Source organism: Mytilus galloprovincialis, chromosome 2 (genome assembly GCF_965363235.1).
Source record: "Mytilus galloprovincialis chromosome 2, xbMytGall1.hap1.1, whole genome shotgun sequence".
Lineage (NCBI taxonomy): Eukaryota > Metazoa > Mollusca > Bivalvia > Mytilida > Mytilidae > Mytilus > Mytilus galloprovincialis.
The window spans coordinates 13,684,334-13,708,606 of NC_134839.1; the positions used below are offsets into that span (position 1 = coordinate 13,684,334).

At 34.4% G+C, this 24,273-nt stretch overlaps 1 protein-coding gene and 1 long non-coding RNA gene across 6 annotated transcripts in view; both read left to right on the top strand.

The window, feature by feature from the left end:
* LOC143062949 (sodium-dependent proline transporter-like) overlaps window positions 1–12,402 on the top strand; it is a 55,132-nt gene extending 42,730 nt beyond the window's left edge. For all 5 annotated transcript variants that reach the window (XM_076234806.1, XM_076234804.1, XM_076234805.1 and 2 more), the window contains 6 exons: window positions 2,639–2,751; window positions 3,632–3,760; window positions 4,698–4,797; window positions 5,284–5,384; window positions 9,825–9,995; window positions 12,170–12,402. In XM_076234806.1, coding sequence (XP_076090921.1) covers window positions 2,639–2,751; window positions 3,632–3,760; window positions 4,698–4,797; window positions 5,284–5,384; window positions 9,825–9,995; window positions 12,170–12,310 — 755 coding nt within the window. In that variant the 3' untranslated portion in view covers window positions 12,311–12,402. The remainder of the gene's footprint in view (window positions 1–2,638; window positions 2,752–3,631; window positions 3,761–4,697; window positions 4,798–5,283; window positions 5,385–9,824; window positions 9,996–12,169) is intronic.
* Window positions 12,403–20,839: 8,437 nt separating this feature from the next.
* LOC143062950 (uncharacterized) lies at window positions 20,840–23,318 on the top strand. Its single transcript, XR_012974894.1, has 2 exons — window positions 20,840–21,253; window positions 22,763–23,318. It is a non-coding gene; the product is annotated as an uncharacterized LOC143062950 (long non-coding RNA).
* Window positions 23,319–24,273: the final 955 nt, after the last annotated feature.

Below are 24,273 nucleotides of genomic sequence, written 5' to 3' on the forward strand. Positions count from 1 at the left end.
GGCCGTGAGAACAGAATTGGAGCTCTCTACGTTTGATGCGTGCACAACAGTGTCGTCTAGCTGATTCGACGCAATCACTGTCTTACAAAGGATGCGTCTGAATATTGAACGGTGTTTTACTTGGTGGAATGTCAATACACTCACAGTTAGAGTTATTCTTCACAATAATTGTTGCGTGGTATTCTTTGAATTTCTCGGCAGTCATGGTTCTCTTCTGACATGCTTTTTTGAGGAACTCGTCTGGTTCAATAGTATGAATCAGCCCCTCAACTACTTTTTACATAAACACTAACTTTGGCTTCAACGCCTTGTTCGTCCTTGTCTGGAGTTCTTGTTGTAGTTCCAGTTTGGCAAGCATTTTGTAGAAGTATCCATCCTCTCTTGACTTGTAATCTCTGGTTTAATTTTGCCGCTTGACATGTATCCTATCAAGCTTGTTTATTTTTGTTACCGGACAGGGGTCGCATACTATGGCTTCATATTAAATTATACGATCCATTCCTAAAGGTCTAGTTCATTGTTCTAATCTGACAAAAATTTCAATAACTGGAATGTCACCCAAGTTGAATATATGGTGACCCACTATAACAGCATAATTACTTGGAATTGTGTTTAATACCATGATGTTTCAATGGCATAAACTTAAATGGAGACAGAAATTTGACAGGAAAGATGGTGGGTTAGTGTAAAAAAAAACAAAAAACTATCTTACTATGATATATGGTTAAAGAATAAATATCAATTATATGGGTCAAGGGCAGAGTTTTGTTATAAAATATCAATATGGCAGATAAGTGGTTTCCAGTTTCATATAAAGCAAAGAAGTATCCTTATTAGGGTCTCGCCAAAGGCGGTCCCCTATAGTGATCAGTCTGTCCGTCCGTCCGTCCGTCCGTCCGTCCGTCTGTCCGTCCGTCTGTCCGTCCGTCCGTAACACTTTGTGTGCTCCATATCTAGAGAACCATTATGATTTCATACTTTATACTTTACATGTTTATTAACCACCACCAGAGGGCGTGTCATGATGTATGTACAACTTCCTAGGTTAAAGGTCAAGGTAAAAAAACTTTGGTTTCAGTTGACAACCCTGTGTCCTGTGGTGAAGATCGTGTCCGCTCTATATCTTGAGAACCGTTATGATTTCAAAGTTTATACTTGACAAGTATATGAACCAACACCAGAGGGTGTGTCATAATTTATGAACGACTGCCTAGCGCATAGTTCAAGGTCAAAAACTTTGGTTTCAGTTGAAAACCCCATGTCCTATGGTAAAGATTGTGTCCGCTCTATATCTTGAGAACCGTTATCATTTCAAAGTTTATACTTGACATGTATATAAACCAACACCAAAGGGTGTGTCATAATTTATGTGCAACTTCCTAGGTCAAAGGTCAAGGTCAAAAACTTTGGTTTCAGTTGACAACCCCATGTCCTATGGTAAAGATCGTGTCCGCTTTATATCTTGAGAACCTTTATCATTTCAAAGTTTATACTTGACATGTCTATAAACCAACACCAAAGGGTGTGTCATAATTTATTTACAACTTCATAGGTCAAAGGTCAAGGTCAAAAACTTTGATTTCAGTTGACAAACCCATGTCCTATGCTAAAGATACAATTTTTTGATGCACATTATTCACAGCGGGTCCCACAGAGATGGCTCCCATCTCAATGATATCTAGTTTGTCTAATCTTCAAGGTAAAATAAAACTAGTATAACAAATAAACTCTTCATAGATATCAGGAATAAAATTTAATATTTACGCCAGACGCGCGTTTCGTCTACAAAAGACTCATCAGTGACGCTCGAGTCAAAAATGTTATAAAAGGCCGAATAAAGTACGAAGTTGAAGAGCATTGAGGGTCAAAAGTTCCGAAAAGATTTGCCAAATACAGCTTAGGTAATCTATTCCTGAGGTAGAAAAGCCTTAGTTTTCAAAAATTCAAAGTTTTTTTAACAGTTAATTTATAATTATGAACATATCAAAGATATAACTCAAGTCAACATAAAAGTGCTGACTACTGGGCTGGTGATACCCTCGGGGAAATAAATCTCCTCATATTATGCTATTGTGTAAATCTACAGAAATAGATCATTCAGGTAGTCTTTATTAAGTATGTACAAAACAACAGCCAGTAGTCATTGTGTATTGTAGATCATTTAAATAGTCTTGACCTATTTATTAGTACAAAAGAAGAGCTATTAGTCATTGGATATTGTAGATGATTCCAGTAGTTTTGACCTATTTATTTGTACAAAAAGCCAGTAGTCATTGGAGACTGTAGATCATTCAGGTAGTCTTGACCTATTTATTTGTACAAAAAAAACCAGCAAGTAGTCATTGGATACTGTAGATCATTCAGGTAGTCTTGACTCTTGACCTATTCATTGGTACTAATAAAATGTCAGTTGTCATCTTCACACACACAGACACACACGAATATCAATTATATGCTTACGAGACATGTTGCAATGTTAAACTTATTACGGTATGTGAAAATCAAGACTTGCATAAAAAGTATCCCAATATTAGAGGCAGTGGCGTCATTTTTCCTCAGAGCTTTCATTCTTTGATTAATACATGATGTTGAAGCTCCCCATTATTTTTTGAATTTGAAATGAGTTTAACATTTTCAGGTCCTGGACTGGGTTTTATTGTATACCCGGAAGCATTAGCCCAATTACCTGGACAAAATGTTTGGGCTTTTATATTTTTTGTGATGCTGTTAACAGTTGGTTTAGATAGTCAGGTATATTGATGTTCTTAAAAATAACTTTATTTATATTCAACTTATGTTTTATTTCCTAGCTGGGTATTATACATTTATTTATATATTTTTATTGTTTCAATGAAACATTCTTGCGTATATTCGTTCAACAAGTATTTGAAACGAAATATATTGGAATTAAAGTGCATAGATCATAACCGTTATAGAAACAGTAGGTAAAGACATGAAATTATCGACTATTGAGCAGTTTGTTTTCGCCTATATTAAGTAGCTGCTTTTTAAACAAGAACTAAAACAGAACAAAAGAAGATGAGCTGAACTAGCCGTCATTCAATGTTTTTATAATGCTGAATTTTGCAGATTGTCGTACTTAAAACTGGATCGAGCATGTATACTAGCCAACATTTCTAATAGTGGACGCGTGCCGCCGTAAAACAACTACATAAAATCATTAGATAGTACGAAAAGATGGGATATGTTGTATTTACCCAAAGTCCACACACGAACCTAACCGTTCAAAAGAACGGCGATTTTTTTTTTGCAGGTTCTCATTGCGTTATCACAGTAAGATATTAAATATAGTGCGACAGTTCACTTCTTCATGGGATTTGGATAAGGCCATATAGCGACAATCTATCAGAGGTCTTTTGGTTGTAGGACTATAGCTGTTTTTTGTTTTTTTCGACACCAACACTTAACTGTCTACTGAAGGAAAATTTTGCCCAGACAGTCAAACAAAAAATCCGTTATATGAGGGCACAGTTTAAACTGTTTTGTTGCATAATTTGTTCCCTTATAGACGACATCATTTGAAGGGTTGTCGAATAAAAACATTGTAATGCAATCATGTGGCCAACACTTTTTGATGTAGCAATGTTGATATAATGACATTATATTTCAGTTCGCATATTGTGAGGCTGTTATCGTCGCTTGTACTGACAAATTTAAAAAACTGAGAAAAAGAAGAATCCTGTTTGTTGTAGCCTTTTGCATTGCAAACTTCCTTCTAGGTTTAATCATGGTTACACAGGTACTGTATTTTCTTCTATCACAAATAAAAACACTGAAAATCTAAAAGAGCCTAAAAAATTTCGCAAATCCAGAGTGCTTTTGAGGATCAAGAACGCGCAGTCAAAGATGTACAAATACACGAAGAAAGTCAGCAATAGCACATTTTCCAAGTGCTTGATTTCTTGCGGAATTCAAATTCTTCAAGTTACTAATAAACATATTTTTTTTAATTTGAATTCGTTTTCATTTACTAATCGTAAACAGTACACACATGAAACATTGCTTTTTTAGTGGTTTAGTGATTAGACTCGTATGATTTTTTGCTGCATGTACATGTATTTATGGGGATATCCACTGTAAATAAAGGCAACAATAGTATACCGCTGTTCAAAACTCGTAAATCGATGGACAAAATCGGGGTAGACAAACTAAAACAGAGAGAAACGCATTAAATATAAGAGAAGAACAACGACACAACATTAAAATGTTACGCGCACAGAAACAGACTAAACATTAGACAAAATCCGATGAGAATAACAAATATAACAACAAAACCAAATACATGAATTCATGATAGAAAGGTACCGTGACACGTCTTATAGTAATGTGAATTCACACTCAAATATAAGAGAAAACAAACGACACAACGGAAACACAACGTTAAAATGTAACACACATAGAAACTTTAATATAACAATGGCCATATTCCTGACTCGGTACAGGACAATTGGAACCTGGTTTTGTGGCATGCCAAACCTCCCGCTTTAATGGCAATGTTAAATATCACATAAAGCCCGAATGACAATCATATCATTCTAGAGTGGTTTTATTTCAACCATAATTTATTGCCATTCGCAGTGTAGTTGTAATTCGGAGAAAAGGAACATGTTTGTATTGCATTTATTCGTTGTATTTTGATAGATAATAATCTAAAGACTTCTATAATACTTTTACAGGGAGGCATATACGTGTTCCAGTTGGTTGATTGGTACGTAGCAGCATTTTCTCCAGCTGTTTTTGGACTCATTGAATGCATAGTCTTTGGTTGGATATACGGTAATAGCAATAAAGTAGTCTGATATTTCCAGACTTTTTGATTGTATAGAAACCCATTATGTACTGTTTTATACAAAATACTTTATGTATAGTGCTAATAAAGAAAAACAACATAACACTTTGTTAATCATAACATAAAAAATACAAACAGTTATGAGTAAACGTTATTGCTACATGTCCATGAATAAGAGAGGAACAAAAGAGGATGTCTGTCTGAATGACTCCATACTTATTTTGTATTGAAGGGTAATATAAAAAGTACACTAATTCCCTGTCCGTTATCTGTTCAGCTCTGATAAATCACTAAATGTACAGACAATGGATACTTGTATGGAGCAAGGGAGATAACAAGCTCAAATAAAAAGGAGTAAACAATTTAAAATTTACAGATGTCTTTTCGTTATAAGTGTCGTATTTTTGCTTTCTTACTTATGTATATACTTTACAAATACTTTTATTAATGCTTAATGAAATTGTTATATTTAGGATTTGACAGATTCTCAAAAGATGTCCATTTAATGCTTGGTAGGGGAATACCAATGTTCTTCAGAATCTGTATTTGCTTCATAACACCTGCTATTCTGTTGGTGAGTACAATTCAATCTCATAGAACTGCATATAGGTAGAATGATAAGTTGTATAGCTTGCAGGTAAACATCAGTTTTGATAAATTAGTCCAACATTATTTGTATTAAAATGAATAACTATATACGATACAAATATCAAAAAGGAAAATTTTATCTTATATGATTTGAACGAAAAATCTCTGAAATTGATATCATGAAGATTCTTCTTGGTTCTTTTAACAAATAATTTGTTACGTTTGGTTAATGAGTTGATTTTCAACAGACAGTCTGTTTTAATATAGAAATAAACTCATCAAAAATACTAGGATTGAACATTTGTATTTACGCCAGACGCACGTTCTGTCTATAAAAGACTCATCAGTGGCGTTCGAATAAAAACAGTTTGTAGGAAACAAGCTGAGCTCTTCTTCTTTTGATAGTTGTCGATCGGATTGTAGCTCATTTCGTATGAGCCAAATTTCAAACAAGGCTAAAAGGGACTAAAAAAAGAAAGATCAGAGTTTATTTAATCCTATTACTTCTCGACATGCTATATGTCCTCTCAATAAATGGCCGAAATTTGCTTCCAATGATTATATGTGATGAAATAATCTCATTTTATCAGTAGTTATAATGTTGTCAAAGATATATGTTGACCTCCAAAAACGGCTACCCGAAACAAAAATGATAGCATTGTAAAATAGTTAATTTATAGTGTTTTAAAAACTATAAATACACTTGCATTCCAGCAGCACCTACATAAGGGGTATATCTCTCAATTGGTATGATATTCCCGTGATTGTATTTCCTATCATGATTGTCTTGATAGAGGGTTGCTGCTCACAAGGAAGCTATTAAACCAAGAGTATCAAATGGTGAAGTTGAAATCATCCCTTCGTAAAATTTACGGACGCCATCACGCGTTGGTTGACCGTTATAGAATAACCGTTTCACAGATGTTATCGGATATGTTCTTTACGTCGTAACTCGATCCCCTTCCCTTTCATGAAAATGCTTACCGAATTAGACTATTTACCGGATTTGTTATAACATTAGCAACACGAGGGGTGCCATATGTAGAGCAGCATCTGCTTACCCGTCCGGAACATCTGAGATCATCCCCAGTTTTTGGTGGGGTTCGTGTTGCTAATTCTTTTATTTTCTATGTCGTGTCATGTGTACTATTGTTTGTCTGTTTGTCTTTTTCATTTTTAGCCATGGCGCGTTGTCAGTTTATTTTTGATTTATGAGTTTGAAAGTCCCTCTGGTATCTTTCTTCCCTCTTTTACAGTTTGCGTTTGATTTAACAGAAGCGGTAGTTTTATTATATCGTTAAAACTAGTTTCTTCTGTTGTTGTTGACAATGACTTGTTGAAAACTGTATTATTGATTAAAATATAGGAATAATAACACGCTAAAGTTCTTGCAAACATATATTGTTAATTGTAATTTAATGTTTTATTAACCTGGATACAACAAATGATGTGGTTAAAAATTAACCAGAAAATAGTAGGAATATAAAGGAATCAGATGTATAAATTGTTACAATGTTCCTTATAAATAAACATTTTTCGCATTTTCCACATGAATTCTGGAAAAAAGTTATCTACGAATAGGTTACCTGTATCAGCAAGATAAGCTCAGAAAGAATTAACGACAGTATTCAATTTGATGCCAGACTTTTCAATCTATGTTAATAGTTATTAACTTCTTTTTGTCGCTCATTTTTCTGCTTTGCCAAACTATACTCAAATGCACTCATGTTTAGCGAAAGGTCCTACGACACGATTAGTGAACAAAACTTAATTGGATCGACACGTAAAGAAACAATCATTGTCATTGGTCGCTTCAAACCTGATTTGACCTTCAAGCGCTGAAGCTCCGCCCAGACACACATGCTAACAACTCACATGATAAACATAGCAAGTTTACACATATGATCGGGAGTTTCCCCTGCATTTCTAGTTATGATGTGTGAATTTTATAAATGTATAAGTATTATTCAAGTCTTTTGTTTTACGTTTGATCAATGTTCTCTCTTTTCACGGCGTCACGGAGATATAAAGTCAATTAGATCCCATGCACATGCAGAGGTGGATCCAGCCTCAAAAGGTGCGAGTTTTTTTTTTTGATTTTTTGATTTAATTTTTTGGGTTTTTTTTTTTTTGGGGGGGGTCATACAATAGAAAAAAATGGGTGTTCCAACCAGTCCATACGTCTCCATTTAAAAACATTGATCGTCAATGTATTCGCCACTGACATGTTATTTCTGTTTTTAAATGTTTAAAAAGGAAGAAGATTACGTCAATAATTAATAAACGACAAAAATATTCAAAACTGTCCAAGGTACAAATTCAATTAGAAAGGAAAGCCTTAAATAACTAACTAAACCATACGCTCCACTATATGGTCAATCAACGGAAGGGATGGATGTCATATTCCTGACTTAGTGCTGTATATATGTTGTTGTTACCAATTATACGTAAATCAAATGTATCTGATTGTATGCCCTTTATGGGCCCTGTAATTTGGGAAATACAAAATTGTCTATTCTATTCCATTATATATGTCGGTCTAGTACACTACATGCACTTCGAATTTGTGGATTAAATTTCATCTTAAACTTCAGTGTCAATAGCACAACCAACATGTAACATTTGACACAAAATAAAAAGCTAACAAAACATGTTTATCTCTGCCACATATTGCTAATTGTAAGAGCCTGTCCAAACCAGGAGCCAGTATTTAGTGATTGTCGTCTGTTGATGTGGGCATAATTGTTTTTCGTTTATATCGATTTTACATAAATTTTGTCATTAGAGTTCTTGTTTAAACTACATTTGTCATTTCGGGGCCTTTTATATTGGACTATGCGGTTGCTCATTATTGAAGGACGTACGGTGACATATATATTTTAATTTCTGTGTCATTTGATCTCTTGTGGAAGAGTCGCATCATTGACAATTATACCACATCTCTATATGTACCACATATCAGGCACTTAATTATTTTTTTTGTAAATATGTGACAAAGGCTAAACATCACAACATAATAGCTAGTATCAACGGCGATGTATTTTTTTTTTACCTTGTTATATGTATAAATGTTTTACATGTGCATTGATTTGGTTCGAAAAGACGAAACACTATACATCTGGTCATTGCTATTCTTTTTGCAACCATTTCGCACTTCATCACACCTTAGCATACGTGTAGTATGCTAAGCGTTCTTTTTAACTGTTAATATAAAAAACATGTTTTGTTTACATCTTCTTGTGTCCATATAAAATTGAGAATGGAAATGGGAAACGTGTCAAAGAGACAACAGCCCGACCATAGAACACACAAAAGCAGAAGGTCACCAACAGGTCTTTAATCCAGCGAGAAATTCCTGCAACCGGGGCGTCCTTCGACTGGCCCCTGGGCAAATATATATACTAGTTCAGTGATACTAGTAATGAACGCCATACTAAACTCCAAATTGTATACAAGAAACTAAAATTAAAAGTAAATACAAGACTTACAAAGGTGAGATGCTCCTGACTTGGACATAAATAGTTTTCTCATTAACAAGCATGCACATTGCCCAAGGTTCAGAATTGAATATATAAATTACACAAAATTGCCGAAAATAGGCCGCCTGGTGGTTACAGTTATTTTGGCTCAACAAACTGTACGACAAGGGTTTTACTATTTGTTGATGGATTTGTTCATATATAAAAATAATATTTTTATCCGATGGATAGATGGCCCATTTACAATCAGACTACGTCTCCATATTTGTACATTACGATCCGAACATTCGAAATGTATCAGGGGCATTACTAACGATTTTGCTTTGCTTGGTAAGATTTGATAATTGTTGATAATTGCGCCATCCACCACAATCAATCTGAGAGAATACTTAATACTTTCTTTAATATGCAAGGTATTGATTATGGGTTTCTTCCGGTATACTCACCAGATCTGAATCCCATCGAAATATGTTTTTCAAAAATTAAAACTGTTATAAAACAAGAAAGATGTAAGAAACTTGTCAGCAAAAACCTTAAATTAGCCGTGATAAAAGCCATTCAGGAAATAAATCATTCTGATATTCAAGGATTTTATAGACATACCGGCTATTTTAATGTTTAGATATTTTGTTTTGTTTCATTGCATCAGTGAGTAGTTGTAGTAAATTCTTTTGTAGTCACGTGAGTTCATTGATGAAATTAAATCAATACTATGATTGTTGTTTTTATCTTATTGGCCAATGAAATCGATCGATACATTTCAATTTCTTCAATACAAACAACTTTGTTAGTAGTGATCGGGCAATCGCTAAACATGAGTGCATTTGAGTATAATATGTAGTGAAAAACAAATGTGTTTGTAATTTTATCGAACAGGTTAATATTGTAGCTGTGGTTATGCTCTATATTTAAACCATTGGTCACATATTATCATTTTATCTTTCCAGGGGTTGTTTGTTTACAGCTTGACATCATATAAACCCCCATCATACGGGTCTTACGAATATCCACTATTAGCAGCAGGGTTTGGAACATTTTTGTCAATCTTACCGTTAATACCAATACCAATTTGTGCTGTTGGTATTGTTTTACACGCACCTGGAGACACACTGAAAGATGTAAGTATTTTTTTGATATTTGTTTGAAAAATTAAAAAAAAAACAACAAAAAAAATTTGATCAAAACTCAAGAAAACTAATATCAAAGTGCTTTTGAAAGGATACATCTTCAAGGGGCTAAGATAGGAAAAAAAGATTTTATATTCAAATGTTTTTTTCTATGTTCACACCAAATGATACTTTAATGCCGTTCAGATTGACCGACACATTATACCACAGTTTTCGTTGAAGCTCTATAGGAAATTATATTTGTTTTTATCAAGCCAGATGAAGTCAAATGAAACCTTACGGGTTTTTTTTCAAGTGAGGTAACTTTGGTCATGTTGAACTTTGGGTATTGCCTTATTTGATCAAATAAAGTCCAACTTGTGAATAAACTCATAATAGATACCAGGATTAAAAAAAATATATACGCCAGACGCGCGTTTCGTTTACAAAAGACTCATCAGTGACGCTCGAATAAAAAAAGGTTTAAGGCAAAAATAAATGTTCTTCAGAATTGGATACCATGTCAGATGTGTTCATATGAAGGACATTTTTAAGTGTTCCTTAATGCAATTCAGATATTCAATATATCCTAGGGGCAAAGTATATATCGAAATCTTATGGAGAAATACATTTTGACATTATTTCTCAAAACAATGATCTTTAAGAGTTACTTAACAAGTGCTGCTCTTTTGATTCTAATGAAACGTCAAATGAGTCTTCAAGGTGCTCCAAAAATAGGTTATAATGATCAATTTTTCAAAGTTCCAATGTACCAAATAAAACGAAACTTTAGAGGGATGTTTCGAAAACATTACAAGAGTTGATATTTTCCAAAATTTGAAAAGGACGCTTAAAGAGGTCAAAATGTTCTTGAAAACGCAATGGCATATAATTTATAAATTTCCGTTCAATAACAGATGAAAAAGAAATTAAAAACAACCCATAATTTCTGTGTCATTTGGTCTCTTGTGGAGAGTTGCCTCATTGGCAGTCATACTACATATTCTTTTTTATACATACAGAAATCTTAATACGAAGGATACTTTCCATCTGTCATTACTTTGATAAAAAGCCATCTTTTTGGCAACTTCCACAAACTTTTGAAGCTGTCTTTGTCTTTTGAGAAACGATTGTCTGAAATTCTATCAAAATCCTGTTGTACCTGACTTGTCACCAACTTCTTTTTCGTGACCTCATACTTGCCCCTTAGACGCACAAACAATGAAGTACAATATTGTTCTTAGTTATGTTAAGATTTTTAAAATTTTATATTCATCAAACTACAAAATGACGAGTATGTGTATATCCATTCTTTTCAAGAAAACTTTATTTTGAAAATTTCACCTTTCCACTTTGCGGGTGCGAGTGCTGCCTTGTAGCGGTATTAGTCTACTCTTTTTCGAAATCTACAAGGGTGTCTTTAACGTGCAAGAGATATTGCTCTCTCTTAACACGGGTCAGCCAAGTTGTACATGGTGTAAGAAATGATCTGTTTTAAAACAGGTTTAACTATAATAAGGAACAAGTGAATAATACAATAATTACATTAGATGTATGTTTCATTATGATACTTTATTCTGATTGGCTAACTGCACATCGCGTGTTATTCCGTAAGCAATGGCATTGCTCAATAAAACTTTTCATTCATGATAACACGTGGTCCCACAATAAAGTGCACAGGTGAATTAAATAAAACAATAATAAAATTCGTGTTTTCATGATCATTGCTAAAAAAATGTAATTATAAGTATTGAATGCTTCTTTTTGTAACTTCATAGGGTTGTAAAAGCGTTGACCGTGCGCACATTTTTAGTATGGAACGCTTCCGCGCTTCATACAAAATATACTTCGGTCAAGCTTTTACACCCCAATGAAGTTACAAAAGGAAGCATTCAATTCTTAAATACATTTTGTTTAATTTCATCGTCATATTGAAAGCAATAGTAATTTTGACCCTTCATTGCTCTCAAACGCTGTGATTTCATATGTTTTCTTCATGTAATTGTTTAACAACTTCTAGATCGTCTTGTGCCTCAAATGTCCGACGTTGTGGTTGCAAAGACCAAATGAGATAACGAGATTATGTTCTTAAATAGGTAACATATGATTAAACAATTTTCCGGAATGTAAAACAATTGTTTTGAAGTGCATAATTTGCATCTAAATTGAAATCGTTTTCATTTCAGAAAATTGCAACAGCGTTGAAACCAACTCCAAAATGGAAGCCTGTCAGTAAGGAACTTCAGGACAGTTACTATGATAGTGACAGCGAAAGTAGCAGAAGCTTGATAGAGACAATCAAGTTGAATGTTATGGGGCGAACATAATATTTCGTCAAAGACAATATTGAGATTTAAGACACGTTAAAATATGAATGTAGTGTAAAATAAGTGATTATTAAATAATTTTTTACCGCTCACTCACTTATTTCAATGAATATTAAAGTTGTATCTTTATATCCATTGTTCATTCAAATGTGTTTGCTTTAAAGATGTTTAGTTTATCTAATTGACATTTAATATAGAGAGTCAAACAGATACTATAGGTCATTCAAAGATAAATGAGCGATTTCATCCTTATTTGTTTAACTATGTCAAAATACGAAGGTAGTGAGTTGATGAAACTCAATTGAGTTCGCATAGTAAAGAATCTATATTTTATACTTCAAAGTTTTTTAAGACAATTACTGTAAGTCTGTGATGTATGTTTACACAGTGTTAATTGCTGATTCGCAATAACTGTCCTATTAAGTTATTATATCTGTTTAGGTTGCTTACCCAATTTTGTCAGTATAAAGGACTGATAAACAAACTTCATACAATTGAGAGGTTGAGTTAGCTATGAAACCATGTTTAACTTACAATTTACTTGTTAAAATGCCTGTACCAAGTCAGAAACATGTAAAACCCCGCCACATTTTTGCGCCTGTACCAAGTCAGAATCCTCTTGCCTTTGTTAGTCTTGTATTATTTTAATTTTAGTTTCTTGTGTACAATTTGGAAATTAGTATGGCGTTCATTATCACTGAACTAGTATATATTTGTTTAGGGGTCAGCTGAGGGACGCCTCCGGGTGCGGGAATTTCTCACTACATTGAAGACCTGTTGGTGACCTTCTGCTGTTGTTTTTTCTATGGTCGGGTTGTTGTCTCTTTGACATATTCCCCATTTCCATTCTCAATTTTAGTTGTGTTATACCTGGTCTGTTGATTGATAGCGTTTAATTTTGTCAGTTTTAATGCTCTTCCCTTTCTGAGTTGTCCTAAGAGTTTGGTACGTTTGTTATACTCTTCCCTTTCTGAGTTGTCCTAAGAGTTTGGTACGTTTGTTATACTCTTCCCTTTCTGAGTTGTCCTAAGAGTTTGGTACGTTTGTTATACTCTTCCCTTATTGAGTTGTCCTAAGAGTTTGGTACGTTTGTTATACTCTTCCCTTTCTGAGTTGTCCTAAGAGTTTGGTACGTTTGTTATACTTTTCCCTTTTTGAGTTGTCCTAAGAGTTTGGTACGTTTGTTATACTCTTCTCTTTCTGAGTTGTCCTAAGAGTTTGGTACGTTTGTTATACTTTTCCCTTTCTGAGTTGTCCTGAGAGTTTGGTACGTTTGTTATACTTTTCCCTTTCTGAGTTGTCCTAAGAGTTTGGTACGTTTGTTATACTTTTCCCTTTCTGAGTTGTCCTAAGAGTTTGGTACGTTTGTTATACTCTTCCCTTTCTGAGTTGTCCTAAGAGTTTGGTACGTTTGTCCTTAGAGTTTGGTACGTTTGTTATACTTTTCCCTTTCTGAGTTGTCCTAAGAGTTTGGTACGTTTGTTATACTCTTCCCTTTTTGAGTTGTCCTAAGAGTTTGGTACGTTTGTTATACTCTTCCCTTTCTGAATTGTCCTAAGAGTTTGGTACGTTTGTTATACTCTTCCCTTTTTGAGTTGTCCTAAGAGTTTGGTACGTTTGTTATACTCTTCCCTTTCTGAGTTGTCCTAAGAGTTTGGTACGTTTGTTATACTCTTCCCTTTCTGAGTCGTCCTAAGAGTTTGGTACGTTTGTTATACTTTTCCCTTTCTGAGTTGTCCTAAGAGTTTGGTACGTTTGTTATACTCTTCCCTTTCTGAGTTGTCCTAAGAGTTTGGTACGTTTGTTATACTCTTCCCTTTCTGAGTTGTCCTAAGAGTTTGGTACGTTTGTTATACTTTTCCCTTTTTGAGTTGTCCTAAGAGTTTGGTACGTTTGTTATACTCTTCCCTTTCTGAATTGTCCCAAGAGTTTGGTACGTTTGTTATACTCTTCTCTGTCTGAGTTGTCCTAAGAGTTTGGTACGTTTGTTATACTCTTCCCTTTCTGAGTTGTCCTAAGAGTTTGGTACGTTTGTCCTAAGAGTTTGGTACGTTTGTTATACTTTTCCCTTTCTGAGTTGTCCTAAGAGTTTGGTACGTTTGTTATACTCTTCCCTTTCTGAATTGTCCTAAGAGTTTGGTACGTTTGTTATACTCTTCCCTTTCTGAGTCGTCCTAAGAGTTTGGTACGTTTGTTATACTCTTCCCTTTCTGAGTCGTCCTAAGAGTTTGGTACGTTTGTTATACTCTTCCCTTTCTGAGTTGTCCTAAGAGTTTGGTACGTTTGTTATACTCTTCCCTTTCTGAATTGGCCTAAGAGTTTGGTACGTTTGTTATACTCTTCCCTTTCTGAGTTGTCCTAAGAGTTTAGTACGTTTGTTATACTTTTCCCTTTCTGAGTTGTCCTAAGAGTTTGGTACGTTTGTTATACTTTTCCCTTTCTGAGTTGTCCTAAGAGTTTGGTACGTTTGTTATACTCTTCCCTTTCTGAGTTGTCCTAAGAGTTTGGTACGTTTGTTATACTCTTCCCTTTCTGAGTTGTCCTAAGAGTTTGGTACGTTTGTTATACTCTTCCCTTTCTGAGTTGTTCTAAGAGTTTGGTACGTTTGTTATACTTTTCCCTTTCTGAGTTGTCCTAAGAGTTTGGTACGTTTGTTATACTCTTCCCTTTCTGAGTTGTTCTAAGAGTTTGGTACGTTTGTTATACCTCTTCCCTTTCTGAGTTGTCCTAAGAGTTTGGTACGTTTGTTATACTCTTCCCTTTCTGAGTTGTCCTAAGAGTTTGGTACGTTTGTTATACTTTTCCCTTTCTGAGTAGTCTTAAGAGTTGGTACGTTTGTCCTAAGAGTTTGGTACGTTTGTTATACTTTTCCCTTTCTAAGTTGTCCTAATAGTTTGGTACGTTTGTTATACTTTTCCCTTTCTGAGTTGTCCTAATAGTTTGGTACATTTGTTATACTTTTCCCTTTCTGAGTTGTCCTAAGAGTTTGGTACGTTTGTTATACTTTTCCCTTTCTGAGTTGTCCTAAGAGTTTGATACGTTTGTTATACTCTTCCCTTTCTGAGTAGTCCTAAGAGTTTGGTACGTTTGTCCTAAGAGTTTGGTACGTTTGTTATACTCTTCCCTTTCTGAGTTGTCCTAAGAGTTTGGTACGTTTGTTATACTTTTCCCTTTCTGAGTAGTCCTAAGAGTTGGTACGTTTGTTATACTCTTCCCTTTCTGAGTTGTCCTAAGAGTTTGGTACGTTTGTTATACCTCTTCCCTTTCTGAGTTGTCCTAAGAGTTTGGTACGTTTGTTATACTTTTCCCTTTCTGAGTTGTCCTAGGAGTTTGGTACGTTTGTTATACTTTTCCCTTTCTGAGTTGTCCTAAGAGTTTGGTACGTTTGTTATACCTCTTCCCTTTCTGAGTTGTCCTAAGAGTTTGGTACGTTTGTTATACTCTTCCCTTTCTGAGTTGTCCTAAGAGTTTGGTACGTTTGTTATACTTTTCCCTTTCTGAGTTGTCCTAAGAGTTTGGTACGTTTGTCCTAAGAGTTTGGTACGTTTGTTATACTTTTCCCTTTCTGAGTAGTCCTAAGAGTTGGTACGTTTGTCCTAAGAGTTTGGTACGTTTGTTATACTCTTCCCTTTCTGAGTTGTCCTAAGAGTTTGGTACGTTTGTTATACTTTTCCCTTTCTGAGTTGTCCTAAGAGTTTGGTACGTTTGTTATACTCTTCCCTTTCTAAGTTGTCCTAATAGTTTGGTACGTTTGTTATACTTTTCCCTTTCTGAGTTGTCCTAAGAGTTTGTACGTTTGTTATACTTTTCCCTTTCTGAGTTGTCCTAAGAGTTTGGTACGTTTGTTATACTTTTCCCTTTCTGAGTAGTCCTAAGAGTTGGTACGTTTGTCCTAAGAGTTTGGTACGTTTGTTATACTCTTCCCTTTCTGAGTTGTCCTAAGAGTTTGGTACGTTTGTTATACTATTCCCTTTCTGAGTTGTTCTAAGAGTTTGGTACGTTTGTTATACTCTTCCCTTTCTAAGTTGTCCTAATAGTTTGGTACGTTTGTTATACTTTTCCCTTTCTGAGTTGTCTTAAGAGTTGGTACGTTTGTCCTAAGAGTTTGGTACGTTTGTTATACTTTTCCCTTTCTAAGTTGTCCTAATAGTTTGGTACGTTTGTTATACTTTTCCCTTTCTGAGTTGTCCTAATAGTTTGGTACATTTGTTATACTTTTCCCTTTCTGAGTTGTCCTAAGAGTTTGGTACGTTTGTTATACTTTTCCCTTTCTGAGTTGTCCTAAGAGTTTGATACGTTTGTTATACTCTTCTCTGTCTGAGTTGTCCTAAGAGTTTGGTACGTTTGTTATACTCTTCCCTTTCTGAGTTGTCCTAAGAGTTTGGTACGTTTGTCCTAAGAGTTTGGTACGTTTGTTATACTTTTCCCTTTCTGAGTTGTCCTAAGAGTTTGGTACGTTTGTTATACTCTTCCCTTTCTGAATTGTCCTAAGAGTTTGGTACGTTTGTTATACTCTTCCCTTTCTGAGTCGTCCTAAGAGTTTGGTACGTTTGTTATACTCTTCCCTTTCTGAGTCGTCCTAAGAGTTTGGTACGTTTGTTATACTCTTCCCTTTCTGAGTTGTCCTAAGAGTTTGGTACGTTTGTTATACTCTTCCCTTTCTGAATTGGCCTAAGAGTTTGGTACGTTTGTTATACTCTTCCCTTTCTGAGTTGTCCTAAGAGTTTAGTACGTTTGTTATACTTTTCCCTTTCTGAGTTGTCCTAAGAGTTTGGTACGTTTGTTATACTTTTCCCTTTCTGAGTTGTCCTAAGAGTTTGGTACGTTTGTTATACTCTTCCCTTTCTGAGTTGTCCTAAGAGTTTGGTACGTTTGTTATACTCTTCCCTTTCTGAGTTGTCCTAAGAGTTTGGTACGTTTGTTATACTCTTCCCTTTCTGAGTTGTTCTAAGAGTTTGGTACGTTTGTTATACTTTTCCCTTTCTGAGTTGTCCTAAGAGTTTGGTACGTTTGTTATACTCTTCCCTTTCTGAGTTGTTCTAAGAGTTTGGTACGTTTGTTATACCTCTTCCCTTTCTGAGTTGTCCTAAGAGTTTGGTACGTTTGTTATACTCTTCCCTTTCTGAGTTGTCCTAAGAGTTTGGTACGTTTGTTATACTTTTCCCTTTCTGAGTAGTCTTAAGAGTTGGTACGTTTGTCCTAAGAGTTTGGTACGTTTGTTATACTTTTCCCTTTCTAAGTTGTCCTAATAGTTTGGTACGTTTGTTATACTTTTCCCTTTCTGAGTTGTCCTAATAGTTTGGTACATTTGTTATACTTTTCCCTTTCTGAGTTGTCCTAAGAGTTTGGTACGTTTGTTATACTTTTCCCTTTCTGAGTTGTCCTAAGAGTTTGATACGTTTGTTATACTCTTCCCTTTCTGAGTAGTCCTAAGAGTTTGGTACGTTTGTCCTAAGAGTTTGGTACGTTTGTTATACTCTTCCCTTTCTGAGTTGTCCTAAGAGTTTGGTACGTTTGTTATACTTTTCCCTTTCTGAGTAGTCCTAAGAGTTGGTACGTTTGTTATACTCTTCCCTTTCTGAGTTGTCCTAAGAGTTTGGTACGTTTGTTATACCTCTTCCCTTTCTGAGTTGTCCTAAGAGTTTGGTACGTTTGTTATACTTTTCCCTTTCTGAGTTGTCCTAGGAGTTTGGTACGTTTGTTATACTTTTCCCTTTCTGAGTTGTCCTAAGAGTTTGGTACGTTTGTTATACCTCTTCCCTTTCTGAGTTGTCCTAAGAGTTTGGTACGTTTGTTATACTCTTCCCTTTCTGAGTTGTCCTAAGAGTTTGGTACGTTTGTTATACTTTTCCCTTTCTGAGTTGTCCTAAGAGTTTGGTACGTTTGTCCTAAGAGTTTGGTACGTTTGTTATACTTTTCCCTTTCTGAGTAGTCCTAAGAGTTGGTACGTTTGTCCTAAGAGTTTGGTACGTTTGTTATACTCTTCCCTTTCTGAGTTGTCCTAAGAGTTTGGTACGTTTGTTATACTTTTCCCTTTCTGAGTTGTCCTAAGAGTTTGGTACGTTTGTTATACTCTTCCCTTTCTAAGTTGTCCTAATAGTTTGGTACGTTTGTTATACTTTTCCCTTTCTGAGTTGTCCTAAGAGTTTGTACGTTTGTTATACTTTTCCCTTTCTGAGTTGTCCTAAGAGTTTGGTACGTTTGTTATACTTTTCCCTTTCTGAGTAGTCCTAAGAGTTGGTACGTTTGTCCTAAGAGTTTGGTACGTTTGTTATACTCTTCCCTTTCTGAGTTGTCCTAAGAGTTTGGTACGTTTGTTATACTATTCCCTTTCTGAGTTGTTCTAAGAGTTTGGTACGTTTGTTATACTCTTCCCTTTCTAAGTTGTCCTAATAGTTTGGTACGTTTGTTATACTTTTCCCTTTCTGAGTTGTCCTAAGAGTTTGTACGTTTGTTATACTTTTCCCTTTCTGAGTTGTCCTAAGAGTTTGGTACGTTTGTTATACTCTTCCCTTTTTGAGTTGTCCTAAGAGTTTGGTACGTTTGTTATACTCTTCCCTTTCTGAGTTGTTCTAAGAGTTTGGTACGTTTGTTATACTATTCCCTTTCTGAATTGTCCTAAGAGTTTGGTACGTTTGTTATACTCTTCCCTTTCTGAGTTGTCCTAAGAGTTTGGTACGTTTGTTATACTCTTCCCTGTCTGAATTGTTCTAAGAGTTTGGTACGTTTGTTATACTCTTCCCTTTCTGAGTTGTCCTAAGAGTTTGGTACGTTTGTTATCCTTTTCCCTTTCTGAGTTGTCCTAAGAGTTTGGTACGTTTGTTATACCTCTTCCCTTTCTGAGTTGTTCTAAGAGTTTGGTACGTTTGTTATACTCTTCCCTTTCTGAATTGTCCTAAGAGTTTGGTACGTTTGTTATACTCTTCCCTTTCTGAGTTGTCCTAAGAGTTTGGTACGTTTGTTATACTTTTCACATATTTTTACCAATACATTCGAAATGATAATTATTGCAATACATGGTCCTTAAATTAAAACGGTTTTGTTTCAGTATTCAACAATTTTTTTATATCGAGAAAAAAAAATAAAGGTGACTGCATTCTACCAATGTTCAAATCTCGAAACTCGAATAGTACGAGACAGATCAAGGTAATAAACAAAACAAAACAAAAACAGTGGGGATCGCAATCACCAAAAGGAGCAAGACCGGGTGTGTCTACATGATAAGCATAACCTGAAATGCATGCATCACCCGCTATGCAAAATTTACACTCAGTCAAAATGCCACAATCGAAATAGCCGAAAATCATAGGACCTAAAGATCGAAGACCGAGAGAAAACATGTTGCTAAAAAGATAAAACCTCGCATTAAGTGATATCCTAAACCACAACACAACCATTATCAAAATAAGTTACATATTTTCTTTTCTTTTGTAAAAAGTTTCCTTTGTTTAGTTATCTTTAGCAATAACGACTGAGTGAACATATGAATTGTATGTTGTATGTTTTATTTAAGTTTGATGAATTTTCGAAAATGGAAAAACAGGATAAAACTTTTGGAATACCTCAGGAAAACACATTACGAAATGTATGGAAATTCTATGTATGTTATTAAAACGGAAGTAGTTTTGAATTACTAGGAATTTGTTATCGAGTTCTCATTTTGTTATAATAAACTCACCATAGATACCAGGATTGAAAGTTTGTATTTGCGCCAGAGGCATCTTGTTCAAATTATACAACATTTTGAATCAAATGCCGCTTTGGTATCGATCGTCTTTCTTTTACTAATCATCAGTAGATTACCTTTTTCGGATAATGCGTATGAAAACAGCTACATGAGAAGAATATTCCTTTCTATAGTGTTTGAATACTTTTGATTAAGTGGCTTTGGATTTATTTTTCTTCTTCTTTATCATAATAATTCGCCTGCATAATGTATCTTGGTAAATAAATACTGAGAATTTATTAATATTCGTTGGATACCAATTTTCGTGGTTACAGGTGAACCTCGAATTCAAATGTTCAACAAATATCATATTTTCAATAGGCTTTGTATACAGAGATTGACAAAACCATGAAATCAAATATCCACGAATATGCAAGTTTTCAGCAATCCACGAAAATTGATACCCACGAAAATATGTGTGAACAGAAAACTTCCAATGCAAAACAACCAGAAAAATATAGTACGAGTTATGTAAAACAAAATACTTCAATCCTAGAAGAGAACTAACACTTGTCTATTTTGAAACTACTATAAACTGTTAAAAGACACGTCCATTGTTATTATATAATAAGCAGTGCATTACTTTTAACCTGTTTGCATAATCAGTATTAACAAGCACATGTCTACACCCTTTCTTTTTGTGTTTGGCAAGTGCAAACTCATTAGTATTGTTGCTGTGTTATCTACATCCTAATCCGGTCGATTGAATATGTCAAACAGAAAACAACCAGTTAATCACGAGCGGAAAAAACACGACGTGTTACGTAAACGAGCATCATGTTTGTTTTACATTTTGGAAAAACATTTATTCTATGTTAATCTAAGAACAAACAACGAACGTCTGAGACGGAAAGAAAACACTTTTCTTTTTTTGCTTTTAAACTTCAATCGATTTCGTATTAAGATGATTTCTTTAATAGCTGTGCAGTTGTGTTGTTTTCTATTGACCACGAATGCCCATGTGGAGGACTGTATTGGACAGCAATGTTCGGAAGTTGTATCCATTCCTCTATTAGATAACATGAAGGCCACACTGAAAGCTGACCTGGACGTTGCCGAACTTAATAAAGTTTTGCATAGGTATATTCAACAAGAAGTGATTAAAACTGTCAAAGGAACGTTTGACACTCAAATGGAGAGAGCTGTTGAACAAATTACAGACAACGTGACAAGATTAACACAGTCTAATGTGAATGCTGTAGTTGAGAAATTTCAAGGTATAGTAATTTGCGTTGCATTAGTTATAAAAAAGTCACCCAGTAAACGCAATTTGTATCTTTCTATTTTAGTCCTACTCACTTTTCTTGACACTCGAAGACTGATTTGATATCACATAAATTACTTTACAAAACATTTTTATAACAAAATCTATCAACATGTTTAGATAATATGCTTGACAAAAGAAGCGTCAAAAGTTAGTATTTCAGAACTTGGTATCGCTGTCTAGACATTTTTCTACACTTTTCTATTTAGAATATTGTGAAATTTTAAAATCTTATTTATCACAAACTGTTGAAACTCAATCCCACAAAAAAATGGAAGTATCTTAGATACGTGATATGCGAGGTTTGTCGATTGAAAGGCCATATGATATCATTAATTTATGGCTTACTTGTCAGTTAAAGTTTTTTAAAAAAAATGTAAATCATATGATAGAGCAATGTCTAAAGACGGACCATCTAAAAATCTGATGTATAATGTCGAGTAGGCAGAGTGTTGGAAAATACTTTAAGATCCCCCTAAAAAAAATTAAAAAAACAAAATAAACAAAAACGATTAAAAGAAATGTATAAAAACTGTCACAAATTCAGTATCAATTTGAACGGTTGAATTTATCAATTTGTGTTTTAGAACACTTATTCCAGATCACTGATTTTGCAATATTTAATTTTGAGAATTCCATTCGTAAATGCCATCTTCTTCTTCTTCATAATTCCCTCCTGTTTAGCAGCACTCGGATGAGACCGATAAATATCTCTATGAAAAGAAACATGAGATTCGATGTGGCATTATTCACTATGCTTATTTTCCGCTTTATTCATTAAGATTTCTGTTGGATTCAACATTTTGATGTCGAATTCTCTGAATCTCTTTATTCCTACAAAAGATGTTTAATTTATGAAGAGCAATAAAATACTTTAATATTTCAAAAGTGTTAATCTTAGTACAATGTACAATAAAAAAAAAAAACACCGAACTCGGAGGAAAATTAAAAACGTAAAAACATAATCAATAGCTCAAACACATCAAACGAATGGATATTCCGGACTTGGTACCGGCATTCATATGTAAAAAAAATGTGAATTATACCAAGTTTTATAAATATGTTTTTCAGACAAACTTTTGATATTGTATGGTAATACTGCTGTTTACGTAGGCCTAATTAATTGTTTGCTTAATATCTGTTTTGTTTTGTTTCTTATTTGATTGTCTTTCACTCAAAAACGTGCAATGCAATTCTCCAAAATTCTCAATGTTTCCTTCAACAATTAAAAAGCTATTATTTAGGAAATAATGAAATTAAAGAAAACTGGTCCCAAGACATATTTCTACATACTAACGTGCATGTTTGATTGAAACACGATCTTAATGTCTAATCTTATAGATCAAGTGGGAACATGTTAAGTGCATATATATATGAATTATCCATGTACTTTATCTCTATGTTAAACGCTTAATGTTCTAAAACATAATTACAATATAATTATTTGTTTGATTTCTTTCAGATTGTGAGTGTCAGAAAAGGTTTATTGGATTTTCAGCCTATATGTCTGACGGTTATGTGGTAGCTCATAGTCAATCTTTGACCCAGAGGAGTACGTTGATTTTTGACAAAACTGAAACCAACACAGCTTCTGTCTATAGCGAGAAAACAGGTGTCTTCACAGCACCATCTAGCGGAATGTATGCCTTTACCTGGACAATATGTGTAGATTCTAGAATTAAAGATGAAGATATTGGGGAGTTCGGAACACAGTTGATTGTTGATGGACAGATTTGTGGAGCGCTACATGCAGATACAGAAAAATCCGCTGATGACGAATGTTCTACGGGATTTATAATCAAAAATGTTAAAAACAATGCTTATTTGAGAAATATTTATGCGCACCAAGGTGCCATTCTAAGCAGAGCAGATCGTACACGAACAACATTCTCAGGATGGAAACTCAACTAATCAATTTATATCAAGGTGAAAAACAGATCGTAAAAAAGATCGTATAACATATAAGACTATTAGCAAATTGTAAATTGTTGAAAATAAACTCATCATAAAAACCAGGATTGAAATTTTATAATCACGCCAAACGCGTCTACAAAAGACTCATCAGTGACGCCCGAATCAAAAATTGTTAAAATGGCTGAATCAAGTACGACGTTGAAGAGCTTTGAGGACCAAAACATTCTAAAAGTTTTGTTGAACGCTTAGTACTACGACTGGATACCTTAATTTAAGTGGGTTTATGTATATCAGAACTGTAATCGGTAACAATGCATCCAGAACAACTAAATGCATTTAAGAAACAATATCATTTTAAGATGAAAAAATGTCGCAAAATTATAAAATTTGTTTTATGTTTGTCAAATAATACTAAAAAGTAATAGACACACCCGTTTTGAGTTCATAGTTATAACAGTTGAGGAAACATAATGCATTGTTCTTTACAAAAAAAATGCTCCAGAGCACACGAGATCATCCCCAGTTTTTTTTTTTTGTGAAGTTCGTGTAGCCCTGTCTGTAGTTTTCTGTGTTGTGTTTTGTGTATTATCATTTGTTTGTCTTGATCTTGTATAGCTCTGGCGTTGAAAGTTTATTTTCGACAAATCAAATGGCAAAATCAAAAGCTCAAACACATCAAACGAATGTATAACAACTTTCATATTCCTGACATGATACAGGCCTTTTTTATATGGTAAATGGTGGATAAAACCTGGCTTTATATCTAGTTAAACCTCCCACTTGTATGAAAGCCGCATCGAAATTGTAACAAAAATCCACAAAGAAACACGAATGATACTATATGTGGGGCAAAATTAATTTACCCGAGCAGCTGAGATCACCCCTGTCTTTGGTGGTACCCCAAAAAAATGTTTGTGTGCTCAGTGTGGTTTCCGATGTGGTGTTTAAAATACTGCTGTTCGCGTTTTGCCCTTTTCCAGTTTTTTACCATGACATTGGCAGGTTTTTTTTAACTTATGATTTTTAATATACCTTTGGTTTCTTTTGCCTCTCTTTATG